General features: G+C 48.7%; 2 protein-coding genes across 2 annotated transcripts; both read right to left on the minus strand.

Annotated features, from left to right (window-relative positions):
- Positions 1-1745: 1745 nt before the first annotated feature.
- LOC119375041 (serpin B9) lies at positions 1746-8133 on the minus strand. The gene is made up of 4 exons (XM_037645240.2): positions 7704-8133; positions 6505-6663; positions 3896-4051; positions 1746-2299 (listed from the first exon to the last, which is right to left on the minus strand). The coding sequence occupies exons 1-4, from the start codon at positions 8031-8033 to the stop codon at positions 1760-1762; spliced, it is 1185 nt and encodes a 394-aa protein (XP_037501168.1). The 5' UTR covers positions 8034-8133; the 3' UTR covers positions 1746-1759.
- Positions 8134-11609: 3476 nt separating this feature from the next.
- On the minus strand, positions 11610-16240 carry LOC119375042 (D-beta-hydroxybutyrate dehydrogenase, mitochondrial). Its single transcript, XM_037645241.2, has 4 exons — positions 15865-16240; positions 14483-14635; positions 13460-13668; positions 11610-11940 (listed from the first exon to the last, which is right to left on the minus strand). Exons 1-4 carry the CDS (start codon positions 16190-16192, stop codon positions 11629-11631), a joined length of 1002 nt encoding a protein of 333 aa, XP_037501169.1. The 5' UTR covers positions 16193-16240; the 3' UTR covers positions 11610-11628.
- Positions 16241-20117: the final 3877 nt, after the last annotated feature.

Here is a 20117-nt window from a genome sequence, read left to right on the forward strand (position 1 = left end):
GATCTCCGTTGACGACGTCGACGCGACAGGATTCACGTTATTCATGTGATGACCCGACGTCATATTCGTCAAACATCTTACCCTCCCATGCCGTCTACACCAAGCTAAGGGGGCGATCATGAGAACACCCATGGACGTAGGCGGATGATAGATAGCATAGATACTGATAGATAGATAGCACCACCCAACTAGATAGATAGATACGGCGATAGAAACAAGATAGATAGATAGATAGATAGAAACGCTCAAAGTGGCAAACTTTCGCTAACCAGCAATGCGGCCGGTGGTATCGGCGCATTCGTCGACCATCCGGGAGATTTCTTGGCCCTGTCGATTGGGCCGCAACTAAAACAAGTTCAAGATTACACTCGAAAACATTCGTTGCAGGCGTTAGTTGACCGTCGCGAGGCTGTTCGTTCGACAAAGTTCCCGCCTGAAGCAGACGATCCGCATACAGGAGCAGCGGCTGCTGCAGCGCGGTTGAGAGCGGAGCCCCCGCTCTGATGTCACACGCGAGAGGGCGCCACTCCAAGATCTCGAGGCCAATAGAGTTTCCTACAATATTTGCTAGAAGGAACTCTGGCGCTAGTGCCTATCGGAGCTGTATCGGAGCTGCAACGCATGGCGCTTCAGCCAGCGTGGGAATGATGGGTAGTACACGGATTTGTCTAAACTTCGTTCTTTCGGCTCCGTTTGGCTCCGCGTCGCCTCTATCCGCTTTGTCGCAAGACGAAGTTCAGCAAAAGTCAGCAGTTCGACTTCACCACTTTATTCTTTTTGAGGCTCATCAATTCAAATCTGGTCACGTAGTTCACAACGGTTCATTCTTTTATCCGAAACGAACGCCAAAACACGGCAACAAACGAAGCCACAAGTGTGTTCGAAGCTGTAAGCACGAAGATTAGGCAAATCCGTGTACTACCCATCATTCCCATGGTGGCCGAACGATCGCAGCGCCAGAGTTCCCTTTAGTCAATTGTAGGAAACTCTATGGCGCCGACTGCTCGGAGCCACACAGTGTTGCCGAAGCCGACGCGCATGACTCCAGCGGTAAGACGACGACCAGCATGACGGCATAGCTATGAATACGTGCCAGGCATTAGTTTCGTGGAGAGGGCAGAAGTAATTGTGGCACTACAGCAGTTGTCGCACGACATCATTAATAAAATCATGCATTGACAAAGAATAATTCGTTATATCAATAAAGATTTATTTAATCCAACTAAGGTATACACATACTGCTTATGCTATTATGTTGTGCAAGTTTTTAACAAGTATCCATGCGCATACATTTCACCAAGTATACGTTATTCGAAAATTGAAACTCCAATTGTGTTGTTTCTTGTGCTATATAACTTCGCACCGGTCCCACATCGCGGTCCTCGACTTCGGGATTTCCTCCTGTATGTAAATACACAGTAACTTTGTTAACGTTATAATAATTGAATGCGATTCTCGTTCGTTGGGACATCGCTTATGAGTAAATTTTATTCATCAGGCGCGGCAGCCTGTTCCAATAAAAGAAAAATCGTCCAACGCTCGTCACTGCGTGCCGCTGCCAATCAGCGCAAGAAATTCTGGCACGAACTATGGCTCACAATAGTTGGAGGGGGGGGGGGGGGCTTCTAGACAACTCGCAAAGGCCTGCGAGACGGTCAAACGATGCCCGTATAATAAAAATCAGGAGAGGCGCAGTTCGTGGAAAGAAAGCATTGCAGCTCTTCGTTCGTCGTCCAGGTACCGCTGCAGACTGGCGCCCTCACGGCCTGCAGACGGCTCCCATGAAGACGACGGCGTGGTTGTAGTGGTGCATCAACACGTACAAGAACGGCCTGTTCGCGCGGAACGTGATCATCGAAGCGTCCAGCGGTTCCGGCGGTTTGGTCGGTTCGCCGAGTCCCTTTTCGGTCGTGTCGAAGAAGGCCTCGTGGACGAAGTTGTCGACGGCGAAACCCGTTCCCTTGCCCGTCATGCGGCTCAGGTCGACGACGTGGTCGTCGAACAGGTTGGTGATGCCGACCGCCTTGAGGGCGGGCACCATCTCGTACGAGTTCCGGAGCCGGAAGCGCGGAAGCCACACGGCCATGGAGGGCACGGGCTGGAGGTCCTTCACGAGGCGGCGCACGGCGTCGTTGCTGAGGACGGCCACCAGCTTGCTCAGCGCGATGCCCTTGTCCGGCAGGATGACGAGCAGGCTCAGTGAGCGACACACGTACGACAGTTCGATGGCCTCGCACGGGATCCGAGTGCTGCGGCAGTAGAGGGCGCCACGGCACGACTCCATCATGTCCACTTGAGTCTGCGCTTTCGGTCCCAACAAACATTACCGTAGAATCCAACACAATAAGCAATAACTGCAAGATCAGCAATAATTGATCTACTTAGACAACATGAGACAGTGGTATGTCCGCCTCGGTGGTATAGTGGTTGCAGTGCTCGGCTGCTGTCTAGGAGATCGTGGGTTCGGCCGCGGCGGTCGCATTTCGGTCGAGGCGAAATGCTAGAGGTCAGTGCACGTTAGAGAACAGCAGATGCATCACAATTTCCGGAGCCCTCCACCATAGAGTTTCCTAAAATTAACTGGAGGGGACTATGGCGCTGCGATCGTTCAGATGATGGGTAGTACACAAATTTGCCTAGTTTTCGTGCTCATGCGGCTTCAAACGTGGTGAAGTGGTGAAGTGGAACTGCTGACTTTTGCTGAACTTTGTTTTGCGACAAAGCGGATGTAGGCGACGCGCAGCCAAACGGAGCCGAAAGAACGAAGTTTAGACAAATTTGTGTACTAGCCATCATTCCCATGCTGGCTGTAGCGTCATGCCTTGCAGCAGCTCCCATAGACATTAGCGCCAGAGTTCCCTCTAGTAAGTATTGTAGGAAACTCTATGCCCTCCACTATACGATCATAATGACATCGTAGTTTTGCACGTAAAACATTTTATTATTATTATTATTATTATTATTATTATTATTATTATTATTATTATTATTATTATTGTTGTTGTTGTTGTTGTTGTTGTTGTTGTTGTTGTTGTTGTTGTTGTTATTATTATTATTATTATTATTATTATTATTATTATTATTATTATTATTATTATTATTATTATTATTATTATTATTATTATTATTATTATTGTTGTTGTTGTTGTTGTTGTTGTGAGATAGTACTAACCAGAGCTGGTAGTGCACCAGTAAATACGTTATCCCGGGACATAATCATTCGACGGTTTCAACGTGAAACGTGCTCTCGCACATAAACTTGCCGTCCAGCCGTTTCCCAGCACGAAACTACAAAGGAAATCCGTACGGTTTTATTAGAAGCAAGGCGCCACTGTTGAAGAACTTTGTGTCCTGGTCCGGGAGGTTGAACCTGGGACCAGCGTAGGGTGATGATACTTATGATAGCTATGGTAAAGTATGGTAATGCATATTTTACCAAGTACGCATCACCAACTGGCCCCAAACTTGTGCTCTTCTAAAGCAAAACAGATATTTGGGCTAGTTGGTGCGCCTGTGTCGTCATTTTCTGCTTCCTTAGTCCGTGTATGTGAGCGCTCCCCCCTTTTTCCCATCGAGATGTACTCTAAGTTCGGTTCCTCAATCGAGGGCACCAAGGTTAAACTTTATATTTTTTTTGTGTGTGTCACGTATTCGGCAAGACACCAGCAGTTGCCACGATAACGATAACGAAAAGTATTTTCGATGGAGGCGAAAACGTTTGAGGCCCGTGTACTTATATTTAGGTGCACGTTAAAGAAACCCAGTTGGTCGAAATTTCCGGAGCCCTCCACTACGGCGTCCCTCATAATCATATCGGGGTTACAATAACGAAAAGCCAGGACTGATTCACAAGGAAAAGGTTCGCGTCGAAACGAACAGAAAAATGTTATCTAACCGTCTCCTTTGCGTTGATGTGGAAAGGCGCCTTGACGGGTCCACAGAAAGGCTCGCTAAAGATGCCGCGGAAGTAGATGGCGCTGACCATCAAGATCCGGGTGCGCTCGCTCACGTCGCCGTCTCGCAGCAGGTGCGTCAGGTTGCCGTCGGTCGCCTGTGTGGAAGTCGTCGCTTGGCGCTTACTTCGCGTTACTTCTCTTTTTTCTCTGTGTACAGTGTCGTCCAAGTTCAGGGTGAACACGGCTCAGCGTGGCCCCGCTCCGCGGAGCGCCATTGCATCCGGTGCACACGAGCGGCAGGCGCACACGAGCACCTGCCACGGTACAGCGTACTAGAATATACTGGTACATTCTGGTGTACTGTAGCCACCACGGCCATGGTGTTTATACTGCGGAGCGGCGCGCTCCAGCGCTGTGGCAGACGACGCGAAGTGTCCCCTGTGCGCATGCGCCGCTACGCTTCGATGCGCGGTCGTGCCGGATGCACTGGCGCTCCGTGGAGCGCGGTCACGCTGAGCCATGTTCCCCCTAAGATTGAACGGCACTGTACATGCAGTCATCAGCCCTAGAGGAAGTTGATAAAGCACACACACACACACAAACAGCGGGAAGAATGGTGTCCTGGAAGTAACCTCCTCGGGCCCTGTGTCTGTAGACTCTTTTACGGGTGGGTTTCGGTGACGCCTTATTAAAGCGGTACTGGCACCAACTATTGAAGCTGAGTTTACACCGCCATAAAAATCGCCTGCATACAGAAACGGTTCTGATTAACCGTGAAGGTCAGTAAATGCTGAGAAGACATTTTATTTTGACATTTTGACATACTTTATTGTGACGGCGCACCTATACATCAGTCAGACTGCAGCGTCAATTCTGGTGACTTCACGCACCAGTATGGCAAGTTCTGATGCCGTGAGGCAGCCAAAAATTAAAAATGGCCGCTTTTGCGTCCCCAAAGGAGCCAGGAGCGTAACGGCCGTGGAAACGTCACGATATCTTGCGTGAGCACGTGACGAGAAGATCGGTCATACCGTGTTCTGACGTCAGAGTACAGTAGGAACCGGAACTATATTTTGAAAACGTACTATAACTACTTTTTGAGGGTGCACTCACGCTTACCAGTAGATATTCGAGGGTCTTGGGGGCATGCCATTTCATTTAACGCAAAAAAAAACGACTATTGAACATTTCCGTGTTAGTACCCCTTTAAACTCCTAACCATGCGTTTTGTATGTTTAACAACTAAACGAAGAGTGCTACGATAGACGTGATCATCATCATCATCAGCCTGTCTACGCCCACTGCAGGGCAAAGGCCTCTCCCATGTTCCGCCAATCAACCCGGTCCTGTGCTTTCTTCTGCCACGTTATACCTACAAACTTCTTAATCTCATCTACCCACCTAATTTTCTGTCTCCCCCTCACGCGTTTGCCATCTCTTGGAATCCAGTCAGTTACCCTTAATGACCACCGGTTATCCTGCCGACGTGCTACGTGCCCGGCCCATATACATTTCTTCTTGATTTCAACCATGATGTCCTTAACCCCCGTTTGTTCCCTGACCCACTCTGCTCTCTTCCTGATAGGTGGCGAGACACTGGAAGTTGTAAAGGAGTACGTCTACTTAGGGCAGGTAGTAACCGCGGAGCCGAACCATGAGAGTGAAATATCTAGAAGAATAAGGATGGGATGGGGCTCATTCGGCAAGCATTATCAAATCATGAATGGTAGTCTACCACTATCCCTCAAGAAGAAGGTATATAACAGCTGCATCTTACCGGTGCTTACCTACGGAGCAGAAACCTGGAGACTTACAAAGAGGGTTCAACTTAAATTGAGGACGATGCAGCGAGCGATGGAAAGGAAAATGATAGGTGCAACCTTAAGATACGATAGACGTATGCGCATGAAAATGGTCGCTTTGGTACATTGGACGTTTCGTGATTCCATTGTAAAATCGCCTATAGCCCCGTTGAAAACAACTCGCATCGTTTTCATTTTCAAACAGGGTGTGATAAGCTAGAATGAGCAGGTGTAACTAATGTGAAGCCATAGCTGCAGGCAACACCATGTCATGCACGTAATAATATTTTGTTGCCGATGGCTTTCCTAGAAAACTGATGTTTCGTAGAAGATGCAATGTGGCATCATCACTTACAATGGTATGTGGCGTATACATTTCGAATGCCACCCTGATGGCGCAGCAGTTCAAGATTAAAAGTGAAAACAAAGGATTGCAGTGTGATGTTGTATGAACGAATTAGAGAAGTGGACTCTTTATCCATATCCTATGTAAGTTCTGGTATCATAGGCGTGCGCAGAGTTCTTCATTATAGGGCGCCAAGTTTCACCCCAGCGACCCCCCCCCCCCCGCCTCCCGCGCACAGGCCCATATCTGGTACCATTACCTGCCTGGGCAATCCGATCAAGCAAGTTCAGAGTCCTGACGCAGTGGTCGATATTAAGAACACACCTTTAATGGCGATGTGCTCCTGGGATTTTCTTGGGCCTGAGGTCACATCGCTGTCAAATTTTAGACGCCTCGCTTCACCGCCACAAGGACTCTTGGACAGACCCGTTTCGAGTATTGAAAACCAAGCTATAGTCACCTTGGCTGCCCATGCGTTGATCTCCTGGGCAGCCGCCTGCGGGTTGTCCTTGAAGTTGATCCTGCCCAGATCGACGGAGAAGGTCTCCGCCAGCGTCTCCTTGAACTCGGGCAGAAGCGGTATGTCCTCGGACACGAACAACCTGCTGCCCAGCGACACCTACGGGGAAGAGCCCGTCGACTTACAACCGCGAAAAGGTCGCACGGTCTCTTTTGCATTTGCCTAAGACGACTCCAAGGCGAAATGCATCTTCTTCTTCGTCATCTTAATCCATTGTATTTATTCCCCCCGAAAGCTTTCTGCACCCAACGTAATTTTTCAGTGCCTCCGGGATCGGCCCACCTTTGAGCAAGGGACGATGTCGTGTGATGACGTCATTATGTGATGTCGCGTTGTGGGTTATGTCTCAAATTCTGGCGACCTGTGGATGATTGTGAATTCGACTTGTGGCGACCTGTGAATTCTGTGGATGATGTCTCAAATTCGGGCGACCTGTGACGCCATGATGATTTCATAGGGTGACGTAATCACGTGATGATTCTTTGCATCACTCGTGTTCACAACGAAGGTCACTTTTCGCGTTTGACAAGGCATCTAAGTCTTCGCCTTAAGGGCCCCTGAACCACCGAGATGACGAAATTCAGTTGTGGTGTTGCATTTGTGCACGAGTCTGCAACAAACACGTAGCTGCGAGAATTTTTCGAAACGGTACCGTAACAGCGGAGTTACACGCGTTTGATGATCCAAGACCGGCCTTCACTTGTTTCGCTCTTCCCTTTGCTACGCTCCGTTCGTCGGCTCGTCTCTCCTCCTCTCCGAGTAGTACTCGTCCTCGCCGTGCGAGGTGTAAAGTAGGGAGGGCGAGTACCAGCGAGCAGACAAACGGGTTCTTGTTCAAAATGATAATCACCGCAGCTAGTTGTTTATTGTTGCTCACGTGACCAGGTGCGCGCGATGACGTCATTACCAGCGCAGGGGATACCGAAAGGCCCTAAAACGGGTACGGGATTGGTTTGTTCTTGTTTTTATCTTGTGGCTCGCCCGCGGCTCGTAGCGCTGCCACGTTTGGTATTGTTGATCGTGACGGCATTCTGCATGCGCGAGTTTACTTGAAATGTTAAAAAGATATCGGAAGTGGTTTAGGGCCCTTTGGAAAGTCGAAGCGCGCGGCGTGTACCGCAACAGCGGAGGAGACGCACCTTGGTGTTGGGCATGGAGCTGTTGAGCATGGAGAGTATCTTCTCGCAGGTGCGGTACAGGTTGTTCGAGTCGATGGCGCCCACGGCGTGCACCACCTGGGCGGTGGTGGCGTCGCCGCTGCCCACGATGGCCATTCCTAGGGCCACGGCGACGCCGAACGGCGATAGGCACACATTGCTGTCCGGGGCTTCGTTCAGCGCGTGCGCCACCAGCTTGAGGCCGAAGTTTGTGAGCGTGCAGAAGGGCCTCCCCGACCCCGGCGTGCCCGGCGTCGCGGGCGAGGCGCTGCCCAGCGGAGTCCGCAGCGGGCTCGCACTGCCGGTCGTCATCGCCTCTGGGCCGCCGCGATGTCGATGGCCTAGCGGCTGGCCGAAAGAGGCTGGGGATGATAGAAAGATATTAGCGGCACACGCTGATTCTGGGGGATCGTCCAAGGACCGCGGATCGATTAAGAAAATAAAAAAAAATGTCATTTAATGTTTCTAATTGTTTAGATCTTGCAATTCGACTTTGGTCCTGGTAATGAAGCGTAGAATAGCATAATGCTTAGTTGGTTCATCGAGATTAATCATGAAAAAGGTATGTATGTATATTTGTATGTATGTATGTATGTATGTATGTATGTATGTATGTATGTATGTATGTATGTATGTATGTATGTATGTATCGTTTAGTTTCGTACGGTGATCTTTTTGTATTTAAAGGAAGTTTGCTTGTTGGCCTATAAACAATTCAATCTACAAACTCAGGTCACATTCTGCAATGTACGTACTTTAGCAGAACTCCATGGTTTGGCTCATAGATGCATGAACCAATAATAGCCCGGCGGTCTTGCTGGATGAAGGCCGACTGTTCGCAGGCAGCGTCATCGGATCTGGTTAGGCCAGAGCAGGTCTATATGAGATGATCGTGGAATGAATGGGATGGAATGAGATGGTCGTGTTGCAGAGGCTCTCCGCATACGAAATCTCCTCCTGGCGTGTTCAAGCCTCCCGGGAGGTTTTATCCACGTGGCGAGATTAAATCTCTCGAATGAGGTGCTGCGGATAATCTCCTTGCGAGGGAGGAAATCAACGTGAGGGTCGATTTCCTCAGCGTGAGTGTGAGAAGAAAACGTGACTTAGTCATGAGTGAGGAAAGCAAAAAAAAAAAAAGAAGTCAGGAATTTTCCTGGATCTCATAGCATGCTATTCGCCGCGACATCGGGCTACAGGTGGCAGCACCGTCGCCGCGCTAGTGTGGATATGGCGGTTGTCGGCGCGTATACAAACGTGCGCAACAGCGCTTCGTTGTGAGCGATGTGACCCGATTTCCGGCAAACAAAATGCGTTGACTGCAGCTTTGTGGTAATATGTGCGCTCTTAATTCCAGAATTAATGCACGAAGCGCGCCGAACGTTACAATTACTTGTGAGAGAAGCGCATATCGCCAACGAACGGATTGCTCGCCTTCGGCGACAGTCGGCGTTTGCGCAATGGGTGATGTTTTCTTGTTGTTTTATTTGTACATGTTTAGCTTGTGTTCCACCTACTACGCACTGCTGCATCGCGCGACTGAATTAACTATTTACTTCTTGTTCATTTGGATGCCCCTCAACAGAAAGAAAGCCCGTATTCCTGCGCGATGAGTTGAAATAACACTTTCTGCACTGCGTGCTCAAATATTCATTCGCATTTCTTATTCAGTTCTCCATGAAATGTAGGACAGTTTATGGGTTTACTGAGGAAAGCTACATGGTTGACAGCGCTTTAGCGCTATACGGAGACGTTTAACACGCACACGCTTGTTTTTATTCCAGTAACAGTACACAAAGGTAACTGTACAGCACGGAAATTTCTTCGATTGATTACTTGCATGACAGCAATGGAACAAAGGTCCGGTTATTTCACGGGACCAAAGTACGTTTTTTCATACAAATAATGTCCGCTGCCTTCTGTCAATCTAAACAACGCAACACAAACGCTCAAGATAATGTAAAGAAAACAAGATGTGGCTTCGCGTGAAATTACTACGGCATAAATGTAAACTACGCCGTTTGGATTAATTTTGACCATCAGCGCTCTTTAACGCGCACCTTAATCTAAGTACACGGGTTTTTTCATAAATTTCGCCACAAGTTAAAATTGCGCAAGGCAACTCAGTTTTGCGATTTTCGTGTCATTTCATTTTCTGTTCTTTTTAGGGGACAATTTAAGTACCGAAGTGTCAGACGTGACTTAACAGAAATATTTCTCTCTAGTGAGACCAGGACCATACACAACTAAAGCTCGTCGCGTAACGTATAAACAACACCTAACCATAACGCTCAAGTACATGCGAGCCTTTTTTTACCACCGCGCCGCTAAAGGCTATATTTACGTGAGATTTAATACTTCTCATCTTTAGGGCAACGCCAAGTGCACTTTGCAATGCGCTTGAACCACAGAGCGGCACCTGCACTGATATGACTCTCGTGAACGGAGGGTACGACGACCACACACAGCACTCTCGACAAGTGCACTCACTGATCTTATAACGGTGCATATACAGCCGATCAAGGCCAAATGCTTCTTTGCATCGTGTTAGGCATACCTACGAGCGGTTAAAGTTGCACTAACGCAATGGAACAAACCGCCTTTTGAGTATCTGCATGACGTACGCGCACATGCAAACACAACAGGGCTAGCAGACGACGCACGGAGCAATCCACACGAGACGCGGTTCAGTCAGAAGCCGCTAGGCGGCGACTCCGCTCGATCTCGCGGCCAATAACATTCGTTCGTTTATTGCGATAAAAATTATGTGGACACTCTCGGCGAACATTTGCCGTCGTCGTCGCCGTCATGTCCCATATAAAGTCCAAATCGATAACATCGTCCCCGCGCATCGTATGTTCCACGCGCGAGTAAAAGCACGCAAGCGCTGGGGACGAAGACGGCTGAAGCAGAGATGACACGAGCCGGCCACCTCTGTCGCACGAAGGGTGCATGCGGTAACATCGACCCGCGTGCGAGGCCTGCATTCGATGGCTCCTTAAGCAGAGAGGAAACGCCCCGGCTTTCTTATATAGGGCGAAGGAGGGTCAGGCGTGCTGGGGGAGGAAGTGGGCGGAGGGGCTGCGTCGCTCCAGCAGCAGCTGCGAACTTTGCTCACAAGGGCACGGTCGCGAGCACTGGCGCACGCCCTTTCTCGACAGACGTCAGGATACGGCTGGTAAACCTGCTGTGCTCTCAATGCTTACTTCGCGTTTAGAGGACTGACAGCACGAAAACCGCCTTCGTCCCTGGAGCGGCCGTACTCCCTCAAAGGAGTATTGACACGATTTCGAGGCACCTCAAAAGGGACATTTTTCGTTTCCATGGTATGCACTGTCTTCACACATGGGAGCTATACAACACGTTTAAGTTATTTTACCTTGATTTTAAAGTTTTCGTCGCCGAGAGTCTCCAAGCCAGCCCCACCGCGATGGACATTATGGAGTCATCGTTGTTTACGTAAACCACGTGCGACTGACAGCAAACTCACAGCTGTTGCTAGTATGTCGCGAGTCGCAGTCTTCCCGTAACGTCGGACTTGTGCTGACACGTCACTGCGAAGCCGCCGCCTCGATACCGAAAGTGATTTTTTAAGGTAGCGGTATTAAAAATATATTCAATTCATTCCCAAGCATTACGACACCCTTTTTAGGGTTGTCGACACCCATGTTTTTGTTTAGAGAAACAAGCCGAAAATATTTGAAATTTGTGTCAGTACACCTTTAAACCAGCGTTTTGTAGAATTACGCGAGATTGCATGGAGCTGTACTTCGTATAACGTTCCACTTTGTTGCTGTCGCATTCGGTCCTTCGCCCTTGCGGCAAAACTGTGTTTCTTTTTTCTTTATCTCTCTCTCTCTCATCAAAACTGACCACATCATAATGTGCAGAACACAGACACCGTGCATTTTTAATCGGAAGTTTGTCCCTCGCTCCCCAGGCGCCCGAGGAAATTATAGAAAAGTGAAGACACTGCGTCTGAGAATGCCGTTGGCAGCACGGACAGAGTGCGCAGGAACAGCGGCCACAGGCCACTGTCGCTCACGTAGAGGGCACGCGGACGCCGGGAACCGAGTGCGTGCTCGATGTGGTCGAACACGGGACTGTCGCCGAGTTGAGGCGGAGACAGCGCGCCCTGCTGGGACTTCCAGCCGCGCACGAAGCCCGTCACGTGGGGTCCGTGAACCGAACGCTGCTCCTCGTCCATGGACTCCCACATTGCCTGCATGAGATAGATAGATAGATAGATAGATAGATAGATAGATAGATAGATAGATAGATAGATAGATAGATAGATAGATAGATAGATAGATAGATAGATAGATAGATAGATAGATAGATAGATAGATAGATAGATAGATAGATAGATAGATAGATAGATAGATAGATAGATAGATAGATAGATAGATATGATGTGCAGTAAAACGCTTTCGTAACCAAGTGTTTGGGACCTTCAGAACGAAAGCCGTATTCGTTTTCTTCTCTGTCGATATTATTGATATCTTCCTCCCCCCCCCCGCCCCAACCTCTTGCCGAAAGCGTTCTGTGCACCTTACGTGGTTTTGCAGTCTCCGGGATCGGAGGCATTGCAGATTCTCTGCAGCTCAAGTGATTTGTACTGCATCCGTGATCCCATCACCTTTGACCGAGCAACGATTTTATATCTGATTACGTCACCATGTGACGTCATCGCTAGGTCAACGTCACATGAGTTTTTGGTGAGATGTAAAGAGACCTTGCGAGGCCTTTTAAGGCAGTGGTTCTCAGCCATGGATATTTCGGGGATCCCTTGTGGACCGGTAGAAGTGATGAGGGGCCCCTTGAAGTGCGAGAAAAAAAGGGGGGGGGGGGTTGATTTTTAAGTAACACGACAAGCAGCGTAAAATAGGTGCCTTTTATTTCCTCCTGGCAAAGAAATGTTCAAATTTCAGTGCCACGCCAATACGATCTCAACAGCTAGTTGAATAAGTTGCGCGGTCTGCAGCTACATTCAACCTGTTTCCAGCTATGTTTCTAGAAAAAGTATGCTGGCGTGCATATGTCGTAGAAAACTGCTAAACAAAGCTTTACAGCCATTTCATGGAGAAGAGGAAACGTAAGTCAGCTCCACCGCAATACGAAAATGTTAGAAGGTGAAGCTTGCCAAAAATATGAAGAGGCCGCTTTCGCAAAGCCATAGTGTGGCTTCAAAAAACGCGTTTTTTTTTTTTCCCCAAGCATGGGTTTCGCGGACCCCCCTAAATAGTTTCGCGGACCTCCTGGGGTCCGTGGACCCCCATTTGAGAACCACTGAACTTAAGGCATAGGTCGGCAAAAAAAGTAGAAATCACGCAGACTCACTGAAGAAATAGATCTTGCGTTCAGGCATGGCCTCCCGATTCCGACATGGGAGCAGCCAGCGGCGAGCAGGGGGCCCCAGCGGGTCCTCCCCGGCTAGTCCCTCAGGAATTATTTAGAAGTTATTTGTCTGTCTGTCTGCGTTCGGGGCTCACTCGGACTCGGACTCACCAAAATGTTTCTCAGCCAGACTCCCTCGGACTCAGACTCACCAAAATATTACTCACCCAGACGCACACAGACTCGCGACTCGATCTGGATCTGAATGAGTCGACGTCGACTCATGAGTGAGTTTGCCGACCCATGCCTTAAGGCATGCGCAGTCTCGCGCAAATCTTACGGACGGGATAACCTTCTTTCATTACGAATCCCAACCAACTATAGCTCAATTTTGTGTTGTTTACCTTGTTGTCGTCGGCCTGGCGTTTCATGATTCCCGTGTGCTTGGCCAGGTCGCCGGGTCGGACGACGCTCGCGTGGGCTCCGTGGCGGGCCAACTCGAGCCGCAGGCAGCGGCTGAATGACTCGACAGCGGTCTTGCTGACGCAGTAGGTGGACATGCAAGGCATGGCCGGTGCCGCAGCCACCACCGTGCTCAGGCTCACCACGCGCCCTACAAGAAAGGACGGAATAGAGAGATCACAAACTGCGACATTTTCCACCATCTTTTCAAAGTCTTCCAATGCCCTTCTCTTCTACTACTCGAAGCAGCCTGTCAGTGATCACACGCAATGAACACGGCTAACCAGTTTGGCGGAATTCTGCTAAATGGCGGAAGGCTTGTGAAACGGAAAACTGACAACCAGCCGTTTGTAGCGCAAAGCCACGAGACAATCCATTCGGGTTACTCAAAAAATAAAGCTTCTTAGCTGTAGAAAAATTAATCCTGGTCCGGGGACCAGTGTCCATGCAGGCTTCGAGTTATCGACTAATTCGCCCTCGCGCTGCCAGAGGCAAGCATCCTGGTTAGCTCAATTGGTAAAAGAACCTATCGGGATAGGTGTTGGTCCCGGGCCTGATCACCGGACGATGTACGAATTTTTCGGCTACTAACAAGATTTAATTTCTGAGAAATTCGTATGGATTTCCTTATAGCTTTGTGTTATACAAGCGGGTGGTTCTCGATTTTACCTTCCGTGATCACACGCACGCGGCAAAAATCTTTCTAAGAAAAGAAAAAAACCGGGGCAGTTCAGAAGCTGTTCATGTTTACATTTCACAATCTCTGTATCTTGAATGGAAAGATATACAACCAGCTCATTTCTCTTTTGATAGATTTACATGACTCGTTTGCTTCACGTCAAAATTTCTTTTGTATTAAACCGCGCTTGTACGTTCGTGCAGAAACCGGAACTTTGAAATTTCTGGCTTCCTGTATAATGGAAAAGGTTCTCTCATTACCTACGCGAGGTGATCACGATTCTAACCTTTGCTTCGTCGGATGAATGGCAGGCAGGACTTGGTGAGCCTCAGGGTGCCCAGCAGGTTGACCGCCATGGTGCGCTCCACCTGCTCCGGTGTCATCCACTCGAACTCACCGAGCACGCATACGCCCGCGTTGTTCACCAGACCCCACAGCCCTGCGGTGGGTGGAACCTCGTTATAACGAACACTGATATAGCGAATGATCGGTTATAGCGAACTAACTACGAACTTTGGTTGCCCACGCTATTTCAATTGCATTTATTGTTTTTATAACGGAACCTAAAACTCGAACACCGCTCGATATCGGCCTAACGAAGAAATAATTGGTTTGCGCGAGGCTCAAAACTCGAAAGGTAGCATAAAAACAAAATAATTATTGAAAGACAATTCAGAACCGTATTCTTTTTTAATGCGGTTGTAACATTTAACATTTGGTAAAAAATGTGGCAACATCCTTCTTCAGATAAATGTGAACGCAGACCTGTTTTCTGAAACGAAGTTTACTCTGCTGTAATTTCACGTTCTCGTGTTTCGGTCTGTTTAGTTTGAAATGGCAAAGGAGACAGGTGAGGAACACCTCGTGGGTTTGAAGCCTAGAATAACTTGTTTTCGTAACTAGGATTTCCGCGCGGGCCTGATTGCCGATTTTTTAGTGCCGATTTCCATCTCTACTGTTTCAACGAATATCGGGTATAACGAAAAAAACTTATGGTTCTCATGCTACTTCATTACAACGCGACTCGAATGTGTTGTACCTCGACCTGGCTAGCGCCTGGTGGTTTGGGTACTTATCTCGGGGAAGAGGCATCTCTTTTCCTTTCTATTATCTTTTTCATCCTTCCAGTCCGCCTCGGTGGTACAGTGGTTACGGTGCTCGGCTGCTGACCTGAAAGTCGCAGGTCGCATTTCGATGGAGACGAAATGCTATAGAGGCCCGTGTACTGTGTGATGTCAGTGCACGTTAAAGAACAACAGATGGTCGAAATTTTCCGGAGCCGTCCACTATACACGGCGTGCTTCACAATAGTGCCGTGTTTCTGACACGTAAAACCGCAGATATTATTATTCCCTTTCAGGACGCTGCGCCGTGCTTCTTTATGAGTTGCAGAAATAATTCCCCGCGGACATTATTAACTCCCCAAACTTCCCTATAGTGCCCTCAAACGTCATTTCCTGTCTTAATTAGCGACCTAATAAATCAATGAACTTTACAAACTGATCTCCTATAAGAAGAAGTAAGAGCTTCGTTTTAGATTATATGTTGGTGATTATTGAAGTTAACAAGAATAATGCTCTTTGTTGTTGTTGTTGTTTTGCTACTATGTGTTGGCTTTGCTGTGAAATGCGACGATCAGTGAAATGCCTGCGTTGAGGGGGAGCTTACCTTCATCATGAACTTGTCCCAGAATGAGCGCACGGTGCACGCTGCGGTCGCTAGTGACGTCCAGTTGCAGCACCCTCACCGGATACTCCCCGTCGCGTAGCTTCGAAAGTTGCCGGGCTCCATCGCTGTCGGTGCTGAGGCATCCCGCCAGTACGCGATAGCCGGCCTCGTGAAGCCTCTGCGCGAGCCGCAAGCCGATGCCGGAGTCGCAGCCGCTCACCAGCACACGCTTGCCGTCTCCTGCGAGGCGTTCTCGACGGCCATAGACCGGTAGCCAGCCGAAGAAGAACGACACCAGGCGAGTCAACAGCGCGAGGATGCGTCGCATCGTTTTAGCCCGTCCGTATACGTTTCGTTGCTGACTAACCAGCAAGTTTTGCTGACGCCAACTCCTCACCCGTCCTACAACCGCCAGCCAGTGGCTTCAACAGAAAGTGGGACGTCCCTCAGGTGTGCACTGAAAAAGTTCTATGCAGTGAACACTCAGGCTTCCCTTGTATGGACACCGTCGATTACATCAAGCCTTCAATCCTCAGCCGTCGCATAGCAAACAACCAGTGGTTTCAACACAATGTTGTACGTCCCTCAGGAGTGCGCTGATGCAATGAGCTCACAGGCTTCCCTTGTTTGTACACTGTCGATTACATCAAGCCTTCATGTGATCTTGTGGACACATCCTGGGTGTGCCTGTGAGCTGAGGCTTTCGGAAGACACGCAGCATTGAGGAAGCAACTATGAAGTTTGAGTGGTTATATGCCACCCTGTGCCCATGCCAGCAGCCGATGAACGGGGCGACTAGCACAGCTAAAGAACTGGCGCTTATTCAGCCTTACGCAGAACACACGGGAAAGGATATGGCCAGACTGACTTACGCCAACACACGCCGAATTTTTTTTCTCTCGTTTGTTTGCTGCGGAAACAACGCGCACAAGCGTCTGCTCTGCGTGGGATTCACTCGGTGCCGAGATAGACGCGAACGGTTTCGCTTCGTTCGACGGAAAGCAACCGATAGGCGCCCTCGATAAGGTGTTGTGCCCTTGATAGGGGCGCGCGCCGGAGACGATGACCTCTATCTGGACGTCAGCGATTTCGCGTGCCGCTGTGGCGACAAGTGAACCGCGCTCGCGTATATAAAGCGGTGGCGCAAGACGTGGCCTGGCCTAAACTCCATGGGCATATAGGCGTGCCCTGAGTTCTCCATTAAGGAAGGGGCGGGGGGGGCGGGTTTTACTGCAGCGCTTCCTACCTCCCGGCCATATATTGGACGAGTAGGGAAGAAAACAAGCGTCGCAATGGATGCAAAACTGAAAATGGTGCGATGACGTGCTTCCCACAAAGGTCTGCCTTGGTCACCGGTAAAGGGGGAAAGTAAGCCGTTCTTTTCAACATCAGAGGTCATCGGTTGCCATTGTCGTCAAAAACCTGCAAGACCATAACCCTGCACATTAAAGGGACACTAAAGGCAAATATTAAGTCGACCTTGATTGTTGAAATAGCGGTACAGAAACGTTGTGGTGCTACTTTTGTGCCAAGGAAGTGCTTATTTTGAAATAAAATCACGTTTTAGTGGTCCGCATCGCGTTAGCGCACTTCAAATCACCCGCCTGAAAGCGGTATTTCGCGCGTCACTGTTGCCGTGCCCAACGTTGCCCGCCTTTACTGCGCGGTGGCGTGCACTGGCGGCGTGCACCATTCGGGCATCCGGCAACATCACATGCCTGCGGTATTTTGTCGAACTTTCTGTCAGAGCAACTCTCACGAGCGTGCAAAACACGCGCGGCAATACGCGATACCGAAACTACCACTGAGACGCGACCGCGTGAGCGAAGCAGGGCGCCGGGCGAAGTGCAGTTCGGCGAAAACGGAACTTTTGAACCACGCGCACCATTCCCCATGGCAACGCCAAACAGGTTCTTTTTTCCATGAATCAAACAGAAACGAACAAGCAGCATTCTATTACGTCTCTTGATGCACGGAAGGTTCTTTTTTCATTGCAGCTAGTTTGATTACTAGTGATTAATTGTATTCAGACTCTCCCACGTCATTGGGATCACTTCCAAAATGTCCCACTCGTGGCGCTCATCGTGTGATACATTAGATACATTTAGCCTAATTTCTCGGTAAGTAGAGCACTGCTGTTTATAATACTGCCGATTTAGACGTTTTCATACATTGAGCTTTCACTCTGACATTAATTGTTATTTGCCTTTAGTGTCCCTTTAAACGATGACTGGACCGGTCCGACTGAGTAAAAATATGGAGCTCACACGCCCGCCCCCCTCCCCCTGATAGGGAGGAGGGGCCCCTCTCCCCTCCGTGCGCACGCCTATGCATACCATGCATACAATGCGTACACAGAGTAGCACACAATCTAAATAAAGGGGCATCGAAATACAATTTGAACGTATTGTTTTCAGCCCCCGTTAAACTATCAGCAACACATTCTGCGAATAGGGACTGAAAACGCAACTGATGCATAAAAAACAACAACATGCAACTTCATATACCAAGTGAATTTCATTCACCAGGGTATTTGTAGGTCAAAACAGTCGCTGTTTCAATGACGGGGCCAGAGGACACAGCTTGAAGGTTCGCTACCGCTGCGGGTGGTCGCCCAGATGACCATTGCAATAATTGTGGCTGTAACCTCAATCTAGGCCGCACAACATCATGAAAATGAGCGATGGACAAGCTATCACGGGATACCATTAAGGCGTTCTCTCAAAAACGAACGAGAAGATTGTGTGAGCATTTCATCAATTCATTTATCGTAAAGCGAACTTAACTATAGACAAATAAATGTATGTAGTGTCAGTTGTATTACTAGTAGTTTACTGCACTGGTATGTCACGAATCAATGTTCATCTGAATGAGCAATGCCACGCTACTTGCTGCAATCTGGGTACACACGGTGTGCAGTTTTCCAAATGTGGTTGTTGTTGTTGTTGTCCTCTGTGCATGGCTCACACCCAATGCAGGGGATTGGCCGAGTAGAGGGTGAATTTTGCTAATATTATCTTAAGGGTGTCGTTCGTAGAAGCTATTATTAACTAATCTAATGAATTTATGTTTCAATTATTGGTAATGAAATATGTGGTTGTTGAAAGTTAGCGCTCGTGGTGTTCATTTGGTCCTTGTCTTTCTCGCGCCATGCATTCCCGAATAACTATGTACTAACAATCACAAGCATCAGTACTAGTGCTGGATAACGACTCCATACTAGATAACGTTTTCTTCATCCCTCTCCTTTTCTTTTTCTGTTTGTTTCCCACGCTACAGGCTCGGACGCTACCTACACCAAATCTTCGATTCAATTTCGCGCATATGGCGCAGCCCCATGCTTTCATTTCGTAACGTGTGACCGTCAACCCAGTCATATGTCTCGCGCATAAACGCCATTGGATTAATATTAGAAAAAAATGTAAATGCCATCACAGCGTCATAAAAACGCATCGTGAAATAAACACCTTAGGAGTAATGCCCTTGTAATGCCAACGCAGTGTGCGGGAGGTTTCGCATAGCTTCCGACTATGACCTCCGAGATAGCAACGTTCGACTGCTACATGCGTTGTTGCAGCATCTGCTGCAACATCCATCGCGCAAAAACTTCCGTGTACACAAAAGCAGCGCTTTTGACAGTACGCCGTTTTAAAAGCATGTTTTCAGCGTACGCGCGTAGATAACTCGTGTCATTACTTTCAATATGGCAAATATGACGTCATATTGCGGGTTTTTTCTTGGCGAACTTCTGTTTTTAGTGAGCGACAGCATGGCCTTTGAGATCTGTTTTTGTTACTCAATCTCGAGGAAGGGAGTTGCGATTGGGGACGCCAACGTTTCTAGATTTCTTTATAAACGTGCTTTAGAAGTAGTTTTAGAAGCTTTGGCGGAAACGACCTATTTTGCTGGGTGCCGTATTAACTTTTCATATGGCAGCTATGACGTAATGTTTTGTTTTGAATGATCAAAAGCATGGCCTTTGAGATCTGTTTTTGTTGCTTGGCGTTGGCAGTCTCGGGGGTAGCTTTGCGACGTGGACACCACCTATTTTTCGGACACCGGCCGCTTGCTTGCGCCATCGACGGCCGGTTTACTCGTCTGGCCTGTCTGGCTCATAGACAACGGCAAACCTTGATTGCCTGCATGCATTCAAAAACAAGTAACAAAAGAGCGAAACAAGCGTTGCGTTCCCTCACCACCGCTGCATTGGCCGCATCTTGAGGGGACGCGCAGGGCTTTGTGTTTGTGTGTTT

Source organism: Rhipicephalus sanguineus, chromosome 11 (assembly GCF_013339695.2).
Source record: "Rhipicephalus sanguineus isolate Rsan-2018 chromosome 11, BIME_Rsan_1.4, whole genome shotgun sequence".
Lineage (NCBI taxonomy): Eukaryota > Metazoa > Arthropoda > Arachnida > Ixodida > Ixodidae > Rhipicephalus > Rhipicephalus sanguineus.

Coding starts and splice junctions, on each gene's coding strand:
- LOC119375041 (XM_037645240.2), bottom strand. CDS start 8,033: ATGACGACCGGCAGTGCGAGCCCGCTGCGGACTCCGCTGGGCAGCGCC. Junction 6,664..7,703: donor GCTCCATGCCCAACACCAAG/GTGCGTCTCCTC, acceptor TCTTCCCCGTAG/GTGTCGCTGGGCAGCAGGTT. Junction 2,300..3,895: donor ACATCAACGCAAAGGAGACG/GTTAGATAACAT, acceptor CCGAAAGCGCAG/ACTCAAGTGGACATGATGGA.
- LOC119375042 (XM_037645241.2), bottom strand. CDS start 16,192: ATGCGACGCATCCTCGCGCTGTTGACTCGCCTGGTGTCGTTCTTCTTC. Junction 13,669..14,482: donor ATTCATCCGACGAAGCAAAG/GTTAGAATCGTG, acceptor CCTTTCTTGTAG/GGCGCGTGGTGAGCCTGAGC. Junction 11,941..13,459: donor GCCAGGCCGACGACAACAAG/GTAAACAACACA, acceptor TATCTCATGCAG/GCAATGTGGGAGTCCATGGA.